The sequence below is a fragment of the Thalassophryne amazonica genome, chromosome 10 (genome assembly GCF_902500255.1).
Source record: "Thalassophryne amazonica chromosome 10, fThaAma1.1, whole genome shotgun sequence".
Lineage (NCBI taxonomy): Eukaryota > Metazoa > Chordata > Actinopteri > Batrachoidiformes > Batrachoididae > Thalassophryne > Thalassophryne amazonica.
The window spans coordinates 101,690,118-101,702,829 of NC_047112.1; the positions used below are offsets into that span (position 1 = coordinate 101,690,118).

At 39.5% G+C, this 12,712-nt stretch overlaps 1 protein-coding gene across 1 annotated transcript in view; it reads left to right on the forward strand.

The window, feature by feature from the left end:
• atp10a (ATPase phospholipid transporting 10A) overlaps positions 1-12,712 on the forward strand; it is a 223,083-nt gene that overhangs the window by 173,209 nt on the left and 37,162 nt on the right. Inside the window, exons 17-19 of the mRNA XM_034180634.1 lie at positions 9,244-9,444; positions 10,059-10,139; positions 10,223-10,327. Coding sequence (XP_034036525.1) covers positions 9,244-9,444; positions 10,059-10,139; positions 10,223-10,327 — 387 coding nt within the window. The remainder of the gene's footprint in view (positions 1-9,243; positions 9,445-10,058; positions 10,140-10,222; positions 10,328-12,712) is intronic.

Consider the following 12,712-nt stretch of genomic DNA (forward strand, 5'->3'; position numbering starts at 1 on the left):
GTTGATCCAGGACATCGTGAGAGAACAGAGAAGTTTCAGAAGAAGTCGGTTTCAGCATTTTATCAGGATATTCCACTGTTAAAGGAGATTTTTTTAATGAAAGACGTGCGGGCGGATTGCAGCGTCGGCTCGCAGCCGCCGCGACGCTCCGCCACAGGAAAAACACCTCCGTTGGAAGCCTTGAGGACAAGTTGGAACATGTCCAGCTGATAAACAATTTCTCATATACTCACTCCACTGAAAGCCATCAAAAGCCAATTGGATTTTAACAAATGGTTATCAACACGGAGGTGTTTTTCCTGTTTTTGAAAAAAATTAAAAGGACCTATACTTTACGGACAGCCCTCGTATAACATAGCTGGTCTCACTACTGTCTTGTAAACTTTCCCCTCCATGCTTGCAGATATTCTTCGGTCACAAATCACTCTTGCCACCCTGCCTGTATTGTTTTATTCATCTCTCTATCACAGTCTCCATTACGTTGGATAGTTGACCTTAAATATTTAAACTCCTCTTCCTTAACCACCTCTACTCATTGTAACTGCACTGTTCCACTGGGGTCTCTTTCATTCACACACATGCACTCAGTCTTGCGCCTACTAACTTTCATTTCCCTATCTTCACCTCTCTAGGCTCATCTCAATATGATCTCTCTCTCTCTCGCTACAGTTCACATTGTCATCTGCAAACATTATAGTCCATGGAGACTCCTGTTTGATTGTGTCCATTAACGTGTCCATTACCATTGCAAATAAGAAAGGCCTCAGAGGTGATCCTTGGTGTAGTCCAATCTTCACCTTGAATGGATCCGTCATTCCTGCCATGCCTCTCGCTGATGTTTGTATTGTATCACTTCTTGTTCCGGAGCACAGCGGTGTTTTTCTGTATCTGTTAGCTGTTTGATCTGCGCAGTTAGATTGATCTAGTTATCTAGATTACGATTTGTTTCCCAGTGTAATCTTTACGTGCCTTAACTAAAGCACTCCTTCTGCTGAATCACCTCTAAATTATTTACACATTATTCGCTTTGCGTGTTTTTAGGAATCCGCTAGCTTAGCGTAGCTACTAGCTCTTAGCCGATTTAGCATGGCGGCTTCTCCTGTCTCTCCCGCACTTTTCTGCTCTGGGTGTGAAATGTTTAGTTATTCCTCGGCCTCCTTTAGCAGTAATGGTACTTGTAATAAGTGTAGCTTATTCGTAGCTTTGGAGGCCAGGCTGGGCGAATTGGAGACTCGGCTCCGCACCGTGGAAAATTCTACAGCTAGCAAGGCCCCTGTAGTCGGTGCGGACCAAGGTAGCTTAGCCGCCGTTAGTTCCCCCCTGGCAGATCCCGAGCAGCCGGGAAAGCAGGCCGACTGGGTGACTGTGAGGAGGAAGCGTAGCCCTAAACAGAAGCCCCGTGTACACCGCCAACCCGTTCACATCTTTAACCGTTTTTCCCCACTCGACGATACACCCGCCGAGGATCAAACTCTGGTTATTGGCGACTCTGTTTTGAGAAATGTGAAGTTAGCGACACCAGCAACCATAGTCAATTGTCTTCCGGGGGCCAGAGCAGGCGACATTGAAGGAAATTTGAAACTGCTGGCTAAGGCTAAGCGTAAATTTGGTAAGATTGTAATTCACGTCGGCAGTAATGACACCCGGTTACGCCAATCGGAGGTCACTAAAATTAACATTGAATCGGTGTGTAACTTTGCAAAAACAATGTCGGACTCTGTAGTTTTCTCTGGGCCCCTCCCCAATCAGACCGGGAGTGACATGTTTAGCCGCATGTTCTCCTTGAATTGCTGGCTGTCTGAGTGGTGTCCAAAAAATGAGGTGGGCTTCATAGATAATTGGCAAAGCTTCTGGGGAAAACCTGGTCTTGTTAGGAGAGACGGCAGCCATCCCACTTTGGATGGAGCAGCTCTCATTTCTAGAAATCTGGCCAATTTTCTTAAATCCTCCAAACCGTGACTATCCAGGGTTGGGACCAGGAAGCAGAGTTGTAGTCTTACACACCTCTCTGCAGCTTCTCTCCCCCTGCCATCCCCTCATTACCCCATCCCCGTAGAGACGGTGCCTGCTCCCAGACTACCAATAACCAGCAAAAATCTATTTAAGCATAAAAATTCAAAAAGAAAAAATAATATAGCACCTTCAACTGCACCACAGACTAAAACAGTTAAATGTGGTCTATTAAACATTAGGTCTCTCTCTTCTAAGTCCCTGTTGGTAAATGATATAATAATTGATCAACATATTGATTTATTCTGCCTAACAGAAACCTGGTTACAGCAGGATGAATATGTTAGTTTAAATGAGTCAACACCCCCGAGTCACACTAACTGTCAGAATGCTCGTAGCACGGGCCGGGGTGGAGGATTAGCAGCAATCTTCCATTCCAGCTTATTAATTAATCCAAAACCCAGACAGAGCTTTAATTCATTTGAAAGCTTGTCTCTTAGTCTTGTCCATCCAAATTGGAAGTCCCAAAAACCAGTTTTATTTGTTATTATCTATCGTCCACCTGGTCGTTACTGTGAGTTTCTCTGTGAATTTTCAGACCTTTTGTCTGACTTAGTGCTTAGCTCAGATAAGATAATTATAGTGGGCGATTTTAACATCCACACAGATGCTGAGAATGACAGCCTCAACACTGCATTTAATCTATTATTAGACTCTATTGGCTTTGCTCAAAAAGTAAATGAGTCCACCCACCACTTTAATCATATCTTAGATCTTGTTCTGACTTATGGTATGGAAATAGAAGACTTAACAGTATTCCCTGATAACTCCCTTCTGTCTGATCATTTCTTAATAACATTTACATTTACTCTGATGGACTACCCAGCAGTGGGGAATAAGTTTCATTACACTAGAAGTCTTTCAGAAAGCGCTGTAACTAGGTTTAAGGATATGATTCCTTCTTTATGTTCTCTAATGCCATATACCAACACAGTGCAGAGTAGCTACCTAAACTCTGTAAGGGAGATAGAGTATCTCGTCAATAGTTTTACATCCTCATTGAAGACAACTTTGGATGCTGTAGCTCCTCTGAAAAAGAGAGCTTTAAATCAGAAGTGTCTGACTCCGTGGTATAACTCACAAACTCGTAGCTTAAAGCAGATAACCCGTAAGTTGGAGAGGAAATGGCGTCTCACTAATTTAGAAGATCTTCACTTAGCCTGGAAAAAGAGTCTGTTGCTCTATAAAAAAGCCCTTCGTAAAGCTAGGACATCTTTCTACTCATCACTAATTGAAGAAAATAAGAACAACCCCAGGTTTCTTTTCAGCACTGTAGCCAGGCTGACAAAGAGTCAGAGCTCTATTGAGCTGAGTATTCCATTAACTTTAACTAGTAATGACTTCATGACTTTCTTTGCTAACAAAATTTTAACTATTAGAGAAAAAATTACTCATAACCATCCCAAAGACGTATCGTTATCTTTGGCTGCTTTCAGTGATGCCGGTATTTGGTTAGACTCTTTCTCTCCGATTGTTCTGTCTGAGTTATTCTCATTAGTTACTTCATCCAAACCATCAACATGTTTATTAGACCCCATTCCTACCAGGCTGCTCAAGGAAGCCCTACCATTATTTAATGCTTCGATCTTAAATATGATCAATCTATCTTTGTTAGTTGGCTATGTACCACAGGCTTTTAAGGTGGCAGTAATTAAACCATTACTTAAAAAGCCATCACTTGACCCAGCTATCTTAGCTAATTATAGGCCAATCTCCAACCTTCCTTTTCTCTCAAAAATTCTTGAAAGGGTAGTTGTAAAACAGCTAACTGATCATCTGCAGAGGAATGGTCTATTTGAAGAGTTTCAGTCAGGTTTTAGAATTCATCATAGTACAGAAACAGCATTAGTGAAGGTTACAAATGATCTTCTTATGGCCTCGGACAGTGGACTCATCTCTGTGCTTGTTCTGTTAGATCTCAGTGCTGCTTTTGATACTGTTGACCATAAAATTTTATTACAGAGATTAGAGCATGCCATAGGTATTAAAGGCACTGCGCTACGGTGGTTTGAATCATATTTGTCTAATAGATTACAATTTGTTCATGTAAATGGGGAATCTTCTTCACAGACTAAAGTTAATTATGGAGTTCCACAAGGTTCTGTGCTAGGACCAATTTTATTCACTTTATACATGCTTCCCTTAGGCAGTATTATTAGACGGTATTGCTTAAATTTTCATTGTTACGCAGATGATACCCAGCTTTATCTATCCATGAAGCCAGAGGACACACACCAATTAGCTAAACTGCAGGATTGTCTTACAGACATAAAGACATGGATGACCTCTAATTTCCTGCTTTTAAACTCAGATAAAACTGAAGTTATTGTACTTGGCCCCACAAATCTTAGAAACATGGTGTCTAACCAGATCCTTACTCTGGATGGCATTACCCTGACCTCTAGTAATACTGTGAGAAATCTTGGAGTCATTTTTGATCAGGATATGTCATTCAAAGTGCATATTAAACAAATATGTAGGACTGCTTTTTTGCATTTACGCAATATCTCTAAAATCAGAAAGGTCTTGTCTCAGAGTGATGCTGAAAAACTAATTCATGCATTTATTTCCTCTAGGCTGGACTATTGTAATTCATTATTATCAGGTTGTCCTAAAAGTTCCCTAAAAAGCCTTCAGTTAATTCAAAATGCTGCAGCTAGAGTACTGACGGGGACTAGAAGGAGAGAGCATATCTCACCCATATTGGCCTCTCTTCATTGGCTTCCTGTTAATTCTAGAATAGAATTTAAAATTCTTCTTCTTACTTATAAGGTTTTGAATAATCAGGTCCCATCTTATCTTAGGGACCTCGTAGTACCATATTACCCCAATAGAGCGCTTCGCTCTCAGACTGCAGGCTTACTTGTAGTTCCTAGGGTTTGTAAGAGTAGAATGGGAGGCAGAGCCTTCAGCTTTCAGGCTCCTCTCCTGTGGAACCAGCTCCCAATTCAGATCAGGGAGACAGACACCCTCTCTACTTTTAAGATTAGGCTTAAAACTTTCCTTTTTGCTAAAGCTTATAGTTAGGGCTGGATCAGGTGACCCTGAACCATCCCTTAGTTATGCTGCTATAGACGTAGACTGCTGGGGGGTTCCCATGATGCACTGTTTCTTTTTCTTTTTGCTCTGTATGCACCACTCTGCATTTAATCATTAGTGATCGATCTCTGCTCCCCTCCACAGCATGTCTTTTTCCTGGTTCTCTCCCTCAGCCCCAACCAGTCCCAGCAGAAGACTGCCCCTCCCTGAGCCTGGTTCTGCTGGAGGTTTCTTCCTGTTAAAAGGGAGTTTTTCCTTCCCACTGTAGCCAAGTGCTTGCTCACAGGGGGTCGTTTTGACCGTTGGGGTTTTACATAATTATTGTATGGCCTTGCCTTACAATATAAAGCGCCTTGGGGCAACTGTTTGTTGTGATTTGGCGCTATATAAAAAAAAATTGATTGATTGATTGATTGATGTTGCACTATCATTGTACATATCCTGCACCACCCTCACATACTTCTCTACCACTGCAGACATCCTCATACAACAATTCTTATCTTAGCACCCTGTCATAAGTTTTTTCTAAATCCACAAAAACACAATGCAGCTCTTTCTGACCACCTCTATATTTCTCCATCAGCACTGTCAGAGCAAACATTGCATCTGTTGTGCTCTTTCTCAGCATGAAGCCATATTGTCTGCTTACAGATCTTCACCTGTTTTCTAAGCCTGGCTTCTACTACTCTTTCCATAACATCATGTTGTGGCTGATCAACTTTATGCCTCTGCAGTTACTCCAGCTCTGCACATCACCCTTGTTCTTAAGAATAGGAACTGCTGCACTTCGTCTCCACTCCTCAGGCATCTTGTCATTTTCCAAGCTTTTATTAAACAATCTACAACCCCTGGAAATAATTATGGAATCACCGGCCTCAGAGGATGTTCATTCAGTTGTTTAATTTTGTAGAAAAAAAGCAGATCACAGACATGACACAAAACTAAAGTCATTTCAAATGGCAACTTTCTGGCTTTAAGAAACACTATAAGAAATCAGGAAAACAAAAATTGTAGCAGTCAGTAACGGTTACTGTTTTAGACCAAGCAGAGGGGAAAAAAATATGGACTCACTCAATTCTGAGGAAAAAATTATGGAATCGCCCTGTAAATTTTCATCCCCAAAACTAACACCTGCATCTGCACCTGCATCATATCAGATCTGCTCATTAGTCTGCATCTAAAAAGGAGTGATCACACCTTGGAGAGCTGTTGCACCAAGTGGACTGACATGAATCATGGCTCCAACACGAGAGATGTCAATTGAAACAAAGGAGAGGATTATCAAACTCTTAAGAGGGTAAATCATCACGCAATGTTGCAAAAGATGTTTATTGTTCACAGTCAGCTGTGTCTAAACTCTGAACCAAATACAAACAACATGGGAAGGTTGTTAAAGGCAAACATACTGGTAGACCAAGGAAGACAAAGCATCAAGACAGAAAATTTAAAGCAATATGTCTCAAAAATCGAAAATGCACAACAAAACAAATGAGGAACGAATGGGAGGAAACTGGAGTCAACGTCTGTGACCGAACTGTAAGAAACCACCTAAAGGAAATGGAATTTACATACAGAAAAGCTAAACGAAAGCCATCATTAACACCTAAACAGAAAAAAACAAGGTTACAATGGGCTAAGGAAAAGCAATCATGGACTGTGGATGACTGGATGAAAGTCATATTCAGTGATGAATCTCGAATCTGCATTGGGCAAGGTGATGATGCTGGAACTTTTCTTTGGTGCCGTTCCAATGAGATTTATAAAGATGACTGCCTGAAGAGAACATGTAAATTTCCACAGTCATTAATGATATGGGGCTGCATGTCAGGTAAAGGTACTGGGGAGATGGCTGTCATTACATCATCAATAAATGCACAGGTTTACGTTGATATTTTGGACACTTTTCTTATCCCATCAATTGAAAGGATGTTTTGGGATGATGAAATCATTTTTCAAGATGATAATGCATCTTGCCATAGAGCAAAAACTGTGAAAACATTCCTTGCAAAAAGACACATAGGGTCAATGTCATGGCCTGCAAATAGTCCGGCTCTTAATCCAATTGAAAATCTTTGGTGGAAGTTGAAGAAAATGGTCCATGACAAGGCTCCAACTTGCAAAGCTGATTTGGCAACAGCAATCAGAGAAAGTTGGAGCAAGATTGATGAAGAGTACTGTTTGTCACTCATTAAGTCCATGCCTCAGAGACTGTAAGCTGTTATAAAAGCCAGAGGTAGTGCAACAAAATACTAGTGATGTGTTGGAGCGTTCTTTTGGTTTTCATGATTCCATAATTTTTTCCTCAGAATTGAGTGATTCCATATTTTTTTCCCTCTGCTTGGTCTAAAAAAGTAACCGTTACTGACTGCCACAATTTTTTTCCTGATTTCTTATACTGTTTCTTAAAGCCAGAAAGTTGCCATTTGAAATTACTTTAGTTTTGTGTCATGTCTGTGATCTGCTTTTTTTCTACAAAAACAACTGAATGAACATCCTCCGAGGCCAGTGATTCCATAATTTTTGCCAGGGGTTGTAGTTAGAAACTCCACTGCCATCTCTCCTAAACATTTCCATGCCTCCACTGGGATGTCATCTGCACCAACTGCCTATCCCCTCTTTATCCTCTTCATAGCTGCCTTCACTTCATCCTTACTAATCCCTTGTACTTCCTGATTTATTCTCTCTACACCATCCAGCCTTCACTCCTTCTCAACTTCTTCATTCTGCATATCCTCAAAGTACACTCTCCACCTTCTCAACACATTGTCCTCACTTGTCGGCACATATTTCTATCAGCATCCTTTGTCACCCTAATCTGATGCACGTCCTTTACAGGTTGGTCCCTTTGTCTTGCCAATCTGAACAAATCTTTTTGCTTCTTCCTTAGTGTTCAGCGTCTTATATATCTTGCTATATGCATTTTCCTTAGCCTTTACCACATGTCCTTTCACCTTACATCATGCCTACTTTTTTCATCTCACCTACGATCACAGTTCTTTTCTTTTTTTTCTTTAACCAATTTTTTTTCATACTTTCTTGTTAGGTATGTCACAAAACTCTTAGTGTGGATAGGATCATCGCTTTTAAGTCACAATTCAGATCATTTTTGGATCAGCGAGTCAGGAAAAAAATATAAATATACTTTATCTTCCATTTTTAAAAAGAATGTAATTAGCAGTGAAAACAAGGTGTCCAATGTTGTACATAATATTTTACAATAAAATAAATTGTTAAATTACAATGTGGTCAAAATCATGTAAAACTATAAACATAAAAAAATGGAGCAAGGCTAATCTAAGTTTATAACTTCAAATTCTTTTTAAAAAAGATGAGAATGACTACATTTTCTACTGAGAGGGTAACAATAATGAATTTATTTATAGCTCTTTTGGGTTACTTACTTAAGTCCTTACTCCTAATCCAAATTCATTTAGATAAGTGGAGGAGATGCTCTGAAAAAAATTGGGAGTACTTGTTATCTTCCTTTTTGACTTACAACAGAGCTGGCAAAGTATCATGTAGTGTAAGTTTGTTCGGTAGCAAGATTATTACACTGCCATTAACACTGAAGCCAGTTGGTTAAGATCGCATCTCACTGGGCTGACTGTTGGCAACAAATTGCAGCATTACAGCATTCATGAGTTATTTTTGAAATTGTCATAAAACGGTAACAGGGGTTCTCAATTTCCTCTGTGGAATTTTGAACAGGTTCAAAAAATTTGCATGACAAGATTTCCTCTCAAAATAGTCAGTCTTTGCGGGCATCTTGAATCCATCACGAACCCTTTTCAATTTAGTTTCATGAGTATGACAACTCGACGAAATGTGAAACAACTTTGTGAGCAGTTGGCGACCTATGAAACTAAATTGACTGATTGGAGACAAAAATGAGAATCTGGGTGTGAGACAGGCATGAACTGCTTTGGGACCCCTGTGAGTGTGCCAAAATTGTGAATACAGGTCAGTGTGATTCCAAGTGAAAATTGCCACGAATTTGCATATTTCTCACACGTTTGTGTCTCTAACTACTTGGCAAGAGCTTCAGCGTAGTGAGGTACTAGCTTTAGGTGTGTCTGCAAAAACCAGGATAAACAAAAGTCTTGGGTCTTAGCAGAACTATGTGCTATAAATCCACTAAGAATTAAACTGATTTCCATCCAACACCCCAAGGCGCTCATGTCTCTGTTCCCACAGATGTTTGTAGCTCTGATCTTCTGGTATCAGTTCTGCTGTGGATTCTCCGGTTCAGCCATGATTGACCAGTGGTACATTATCTTCTTCAATCTGATGTTCTCTGCATTCCCACAACTCGTCACTGGCACACTGGACAAAGATGTGTCAGCAGAGGCACTCCAACATCTACCTCGGCTCTACATGAATGGCCAGAACTCTGAGGTCCGGTTTGTTCCTTATTTGTTTTTTATTTGTTTGTACGCATGCTTACACTATGTGCCAGTACAGTATGTATTTTCACTTACAGCGTCATAACTCCTTGCAACTAGACAGTCGAATGTTGAAATAATTTGACAGACTTTGATTGGCAACAATTTTCATTCCATGAATATGACATTTCATAAAATAGATTTTGCTGAATTATCTCTAAATAGTTGAGAAGCAGAACTGTTGAGATGTAATGTATGTTCAAGGGAACACGTGTGTGTGTGGGTGTGTGTGTGGGTGGGTGGGTGGGTGGGTGGTGGGTGGTGCGCTGTTACGGTGCACACAAACACACGTTTGTGTGTGTACGTGTGGTGTTACAGCGCAAACAGACAGACATTCATGTCTGTGTGTGCATGGTACGGCACAAACACCACATTTTCACCTAGTCGGCTATGGCGCATATTGTTGCCATGAATCATGTGATCATGACGTCATGCCACCTTCCTCCTTAGGGGTTAGGCAGCTGTCATGATGTTTACAACATTGTTTGCCATTCTGTTTGCTGTGCCATTAGTGTTTGTTTAGTCAGTGATGAGGAACAAAACTGATTCTCCGGTTCTCTCCTGCAGGAATATAAGCCATATATGTTCTGGATGAACATGATTGATGCCTTTTACCAAAGTCTGGTCTGCTTTTTCATTCCCTACTTTGTGAGTCTGGCTTTCATTTTCATTGTTGTTATGGTTCTCACTGTTCTTGCTGCACCATTTTTCTTACGGCCGTTTCTTTGCAGATGTACTCAGACTCTGACATGGATCTGTTTATGTGGGGAACTCCAATTACCACCCTCGCCTTATTGACCATCCTTCTGCATCTGGGCATTGAAACTAAAACCTGGGTAAGAAACTTGTGGTGTGCCATTAGGACCATGTGTGTTTGGACATTGACAGAGTGCATGCAATTATCACACCAAATTGAAATTGAAAGCTTAAAGTACCTATTGCAGAAGTGTTCAGACAGATGCCATCATTTTGTGTGTGTGTGCGCACGTGTGCGTGCGTGTGTGCTAGAGTGTGGATACCCAACCTGGGACCCAACGGGTTTGCCCACATTCAGACAAATGCTCATTTTGTTAATTTAAAAAAAAAATGACAATACAGGACTGAACAGCTTTCTTCCTGTTTATTTCCATCCTAAACAAATCCTCACAGATATTAACAGCGTCTGGTTCTCGTCAGGTTCGGATTTTCTTTCACCAAAACATCAAATCTAGGCTTGCATCTCAGATTTTAACTGAACTTATTAAGAAAATTGTAACTTATTTTTAAGAAAATCCACCTCTATACCTCTTCATCATGTCTATACCTCTTCATCATGAAGCTGTATAACTGGGGATACAAAATACAAAACATGCACAGTTTCACTCAGATTTTGAGAACTGTCTACTCCACACAGATTTACTATAGAGTGCCATACGATACGATATACTTTATTATCCCAAAAAGGGAAATTCATCTTGAACTCATAGATTGCATACAATGCACGATAAAAACAAACAAAAAACAATAAAAAAAAAAACATCCAATATAAACACCCCACATAAATATGAATATAAACATGACACGATAAACTAACAGTGGTGTCAAAAGTACACACATTTGTTACTTAAGTAGAAGTACAGATACTGCAGTTTAAAAACACTCTGGTAAAAGTTGAAGTATCAACTTGACCTCTTTACTCAAGTAAAAGTGAAAAAGTATGTGCTCCAAAACCTACTTAAAGTATAAAAGTATAAAGTAACCTTTAAAAAAAAAAGAAAGGTAGATGCCACTATATGAATTGAAAGCTTAATTTAAATTAATTTAGCTTAATTTAAAATAACATGTGGCCCAAGACCCGAAACCCAAAATTACCCCCCAACACCACCTGCACGAAAATGTTTCAATTCTAGAAGCTGTGAAATGCAATCTGGGACTATTCCAGACAATAAACTGGAGTGAGTGCGGCATCCATTTAGTGAGAAAAAAAAAACTTTCCTTATTCAAATTCATTCCAGTAGTATTCTGCTCTTACTAGGATGCAGCAGTTTTCTAGTTTGGCAGATAGTTCTGGAGGAAATCACTGAAGAAATTAACACATTGAAAATATGGTTTGACCGAAACAAACTGTCATTAAACTTAAATAAAACAGGGATGAAATGGAGGTGTAAGAGTCACTAGTGTTCACAGGAAACACTTATTTATTTCTGTATTTATTTATGTATGTTCATTGTTAGTTGTTTTTATATTTTATTTTCCGTTGTGTTTCTATTCAGGTTCTTTTTGTCTCTTTCTCTGAAATTGTATATAATAATCATTAGATTATTAACATATAAACAAAAATAAATTTAAAAAATATTACAATTTGAAAACAAATGCACCCGAACATGAAGACAGCTGGAACTGCTTCATGCTAACTTTTAACATTGAAAATGCCATAGACATGCTAACGCGTTAGCGTCGCTCTCGTTTTTAAGTTATAAAATACATCTATCAACTGTTTCAGAAGACCATAACAGGTCAGTTTAACATAGAAAAGGTAAATAATACTCACAGAAGTATGCTCTTTAGGGTTTTAGCGGGGGAAAATTAAGCGAAAGAAAGAAAGAATAAATGAAACAATAGGTCGAAGCATTGCTTCAATCTGCGAACCACTACTTCGATTGGTTCAAAATCCATTCCTTTATCTTCATTGATCCATGTTTCTGATATAGCAATTATGTTAAATATTTTTTTAAATTGACTTCAATATTCTTTAATGTTGGTAAAGTTTGCATACAGACTTCTGCTGTTGAAATGGATTATTGATAATTTGTTATCCGTTTTAATGATCCGATTAAACTGTTCATCTGTATAATAGCAACAACTGTCATTGATATTTGAGAAGAAATTATTGTCCGGGTCTATATCGTGCTCCAAGTCCAGTATATTGTGGTCTGTGTATTTAAATGTTCTCAGTTCTAGTTTTCCATGATCAGCAATCCTGTGAGTTATATCCTTCTTGTCTCCAGATGTAGATGATGTAGTAGATGAATAGGTTCCTCTGGTCTGTGTCATGGTGTTGTGATGTGTTTGTGTCCTCATACCTTATTGGTTGTATTTGTCCAGTTCCTCGATGTTCCTGATTACCATAACCTTCGCTTGTTCTGGTGTTCCATTCAGTTTGATGAATGTTTTGCAGTTGGATGTCCATGTCTGTTGAATTTTTCCCTGCTTTTTTAAGAGACGAACTTTCCTGGCGATGT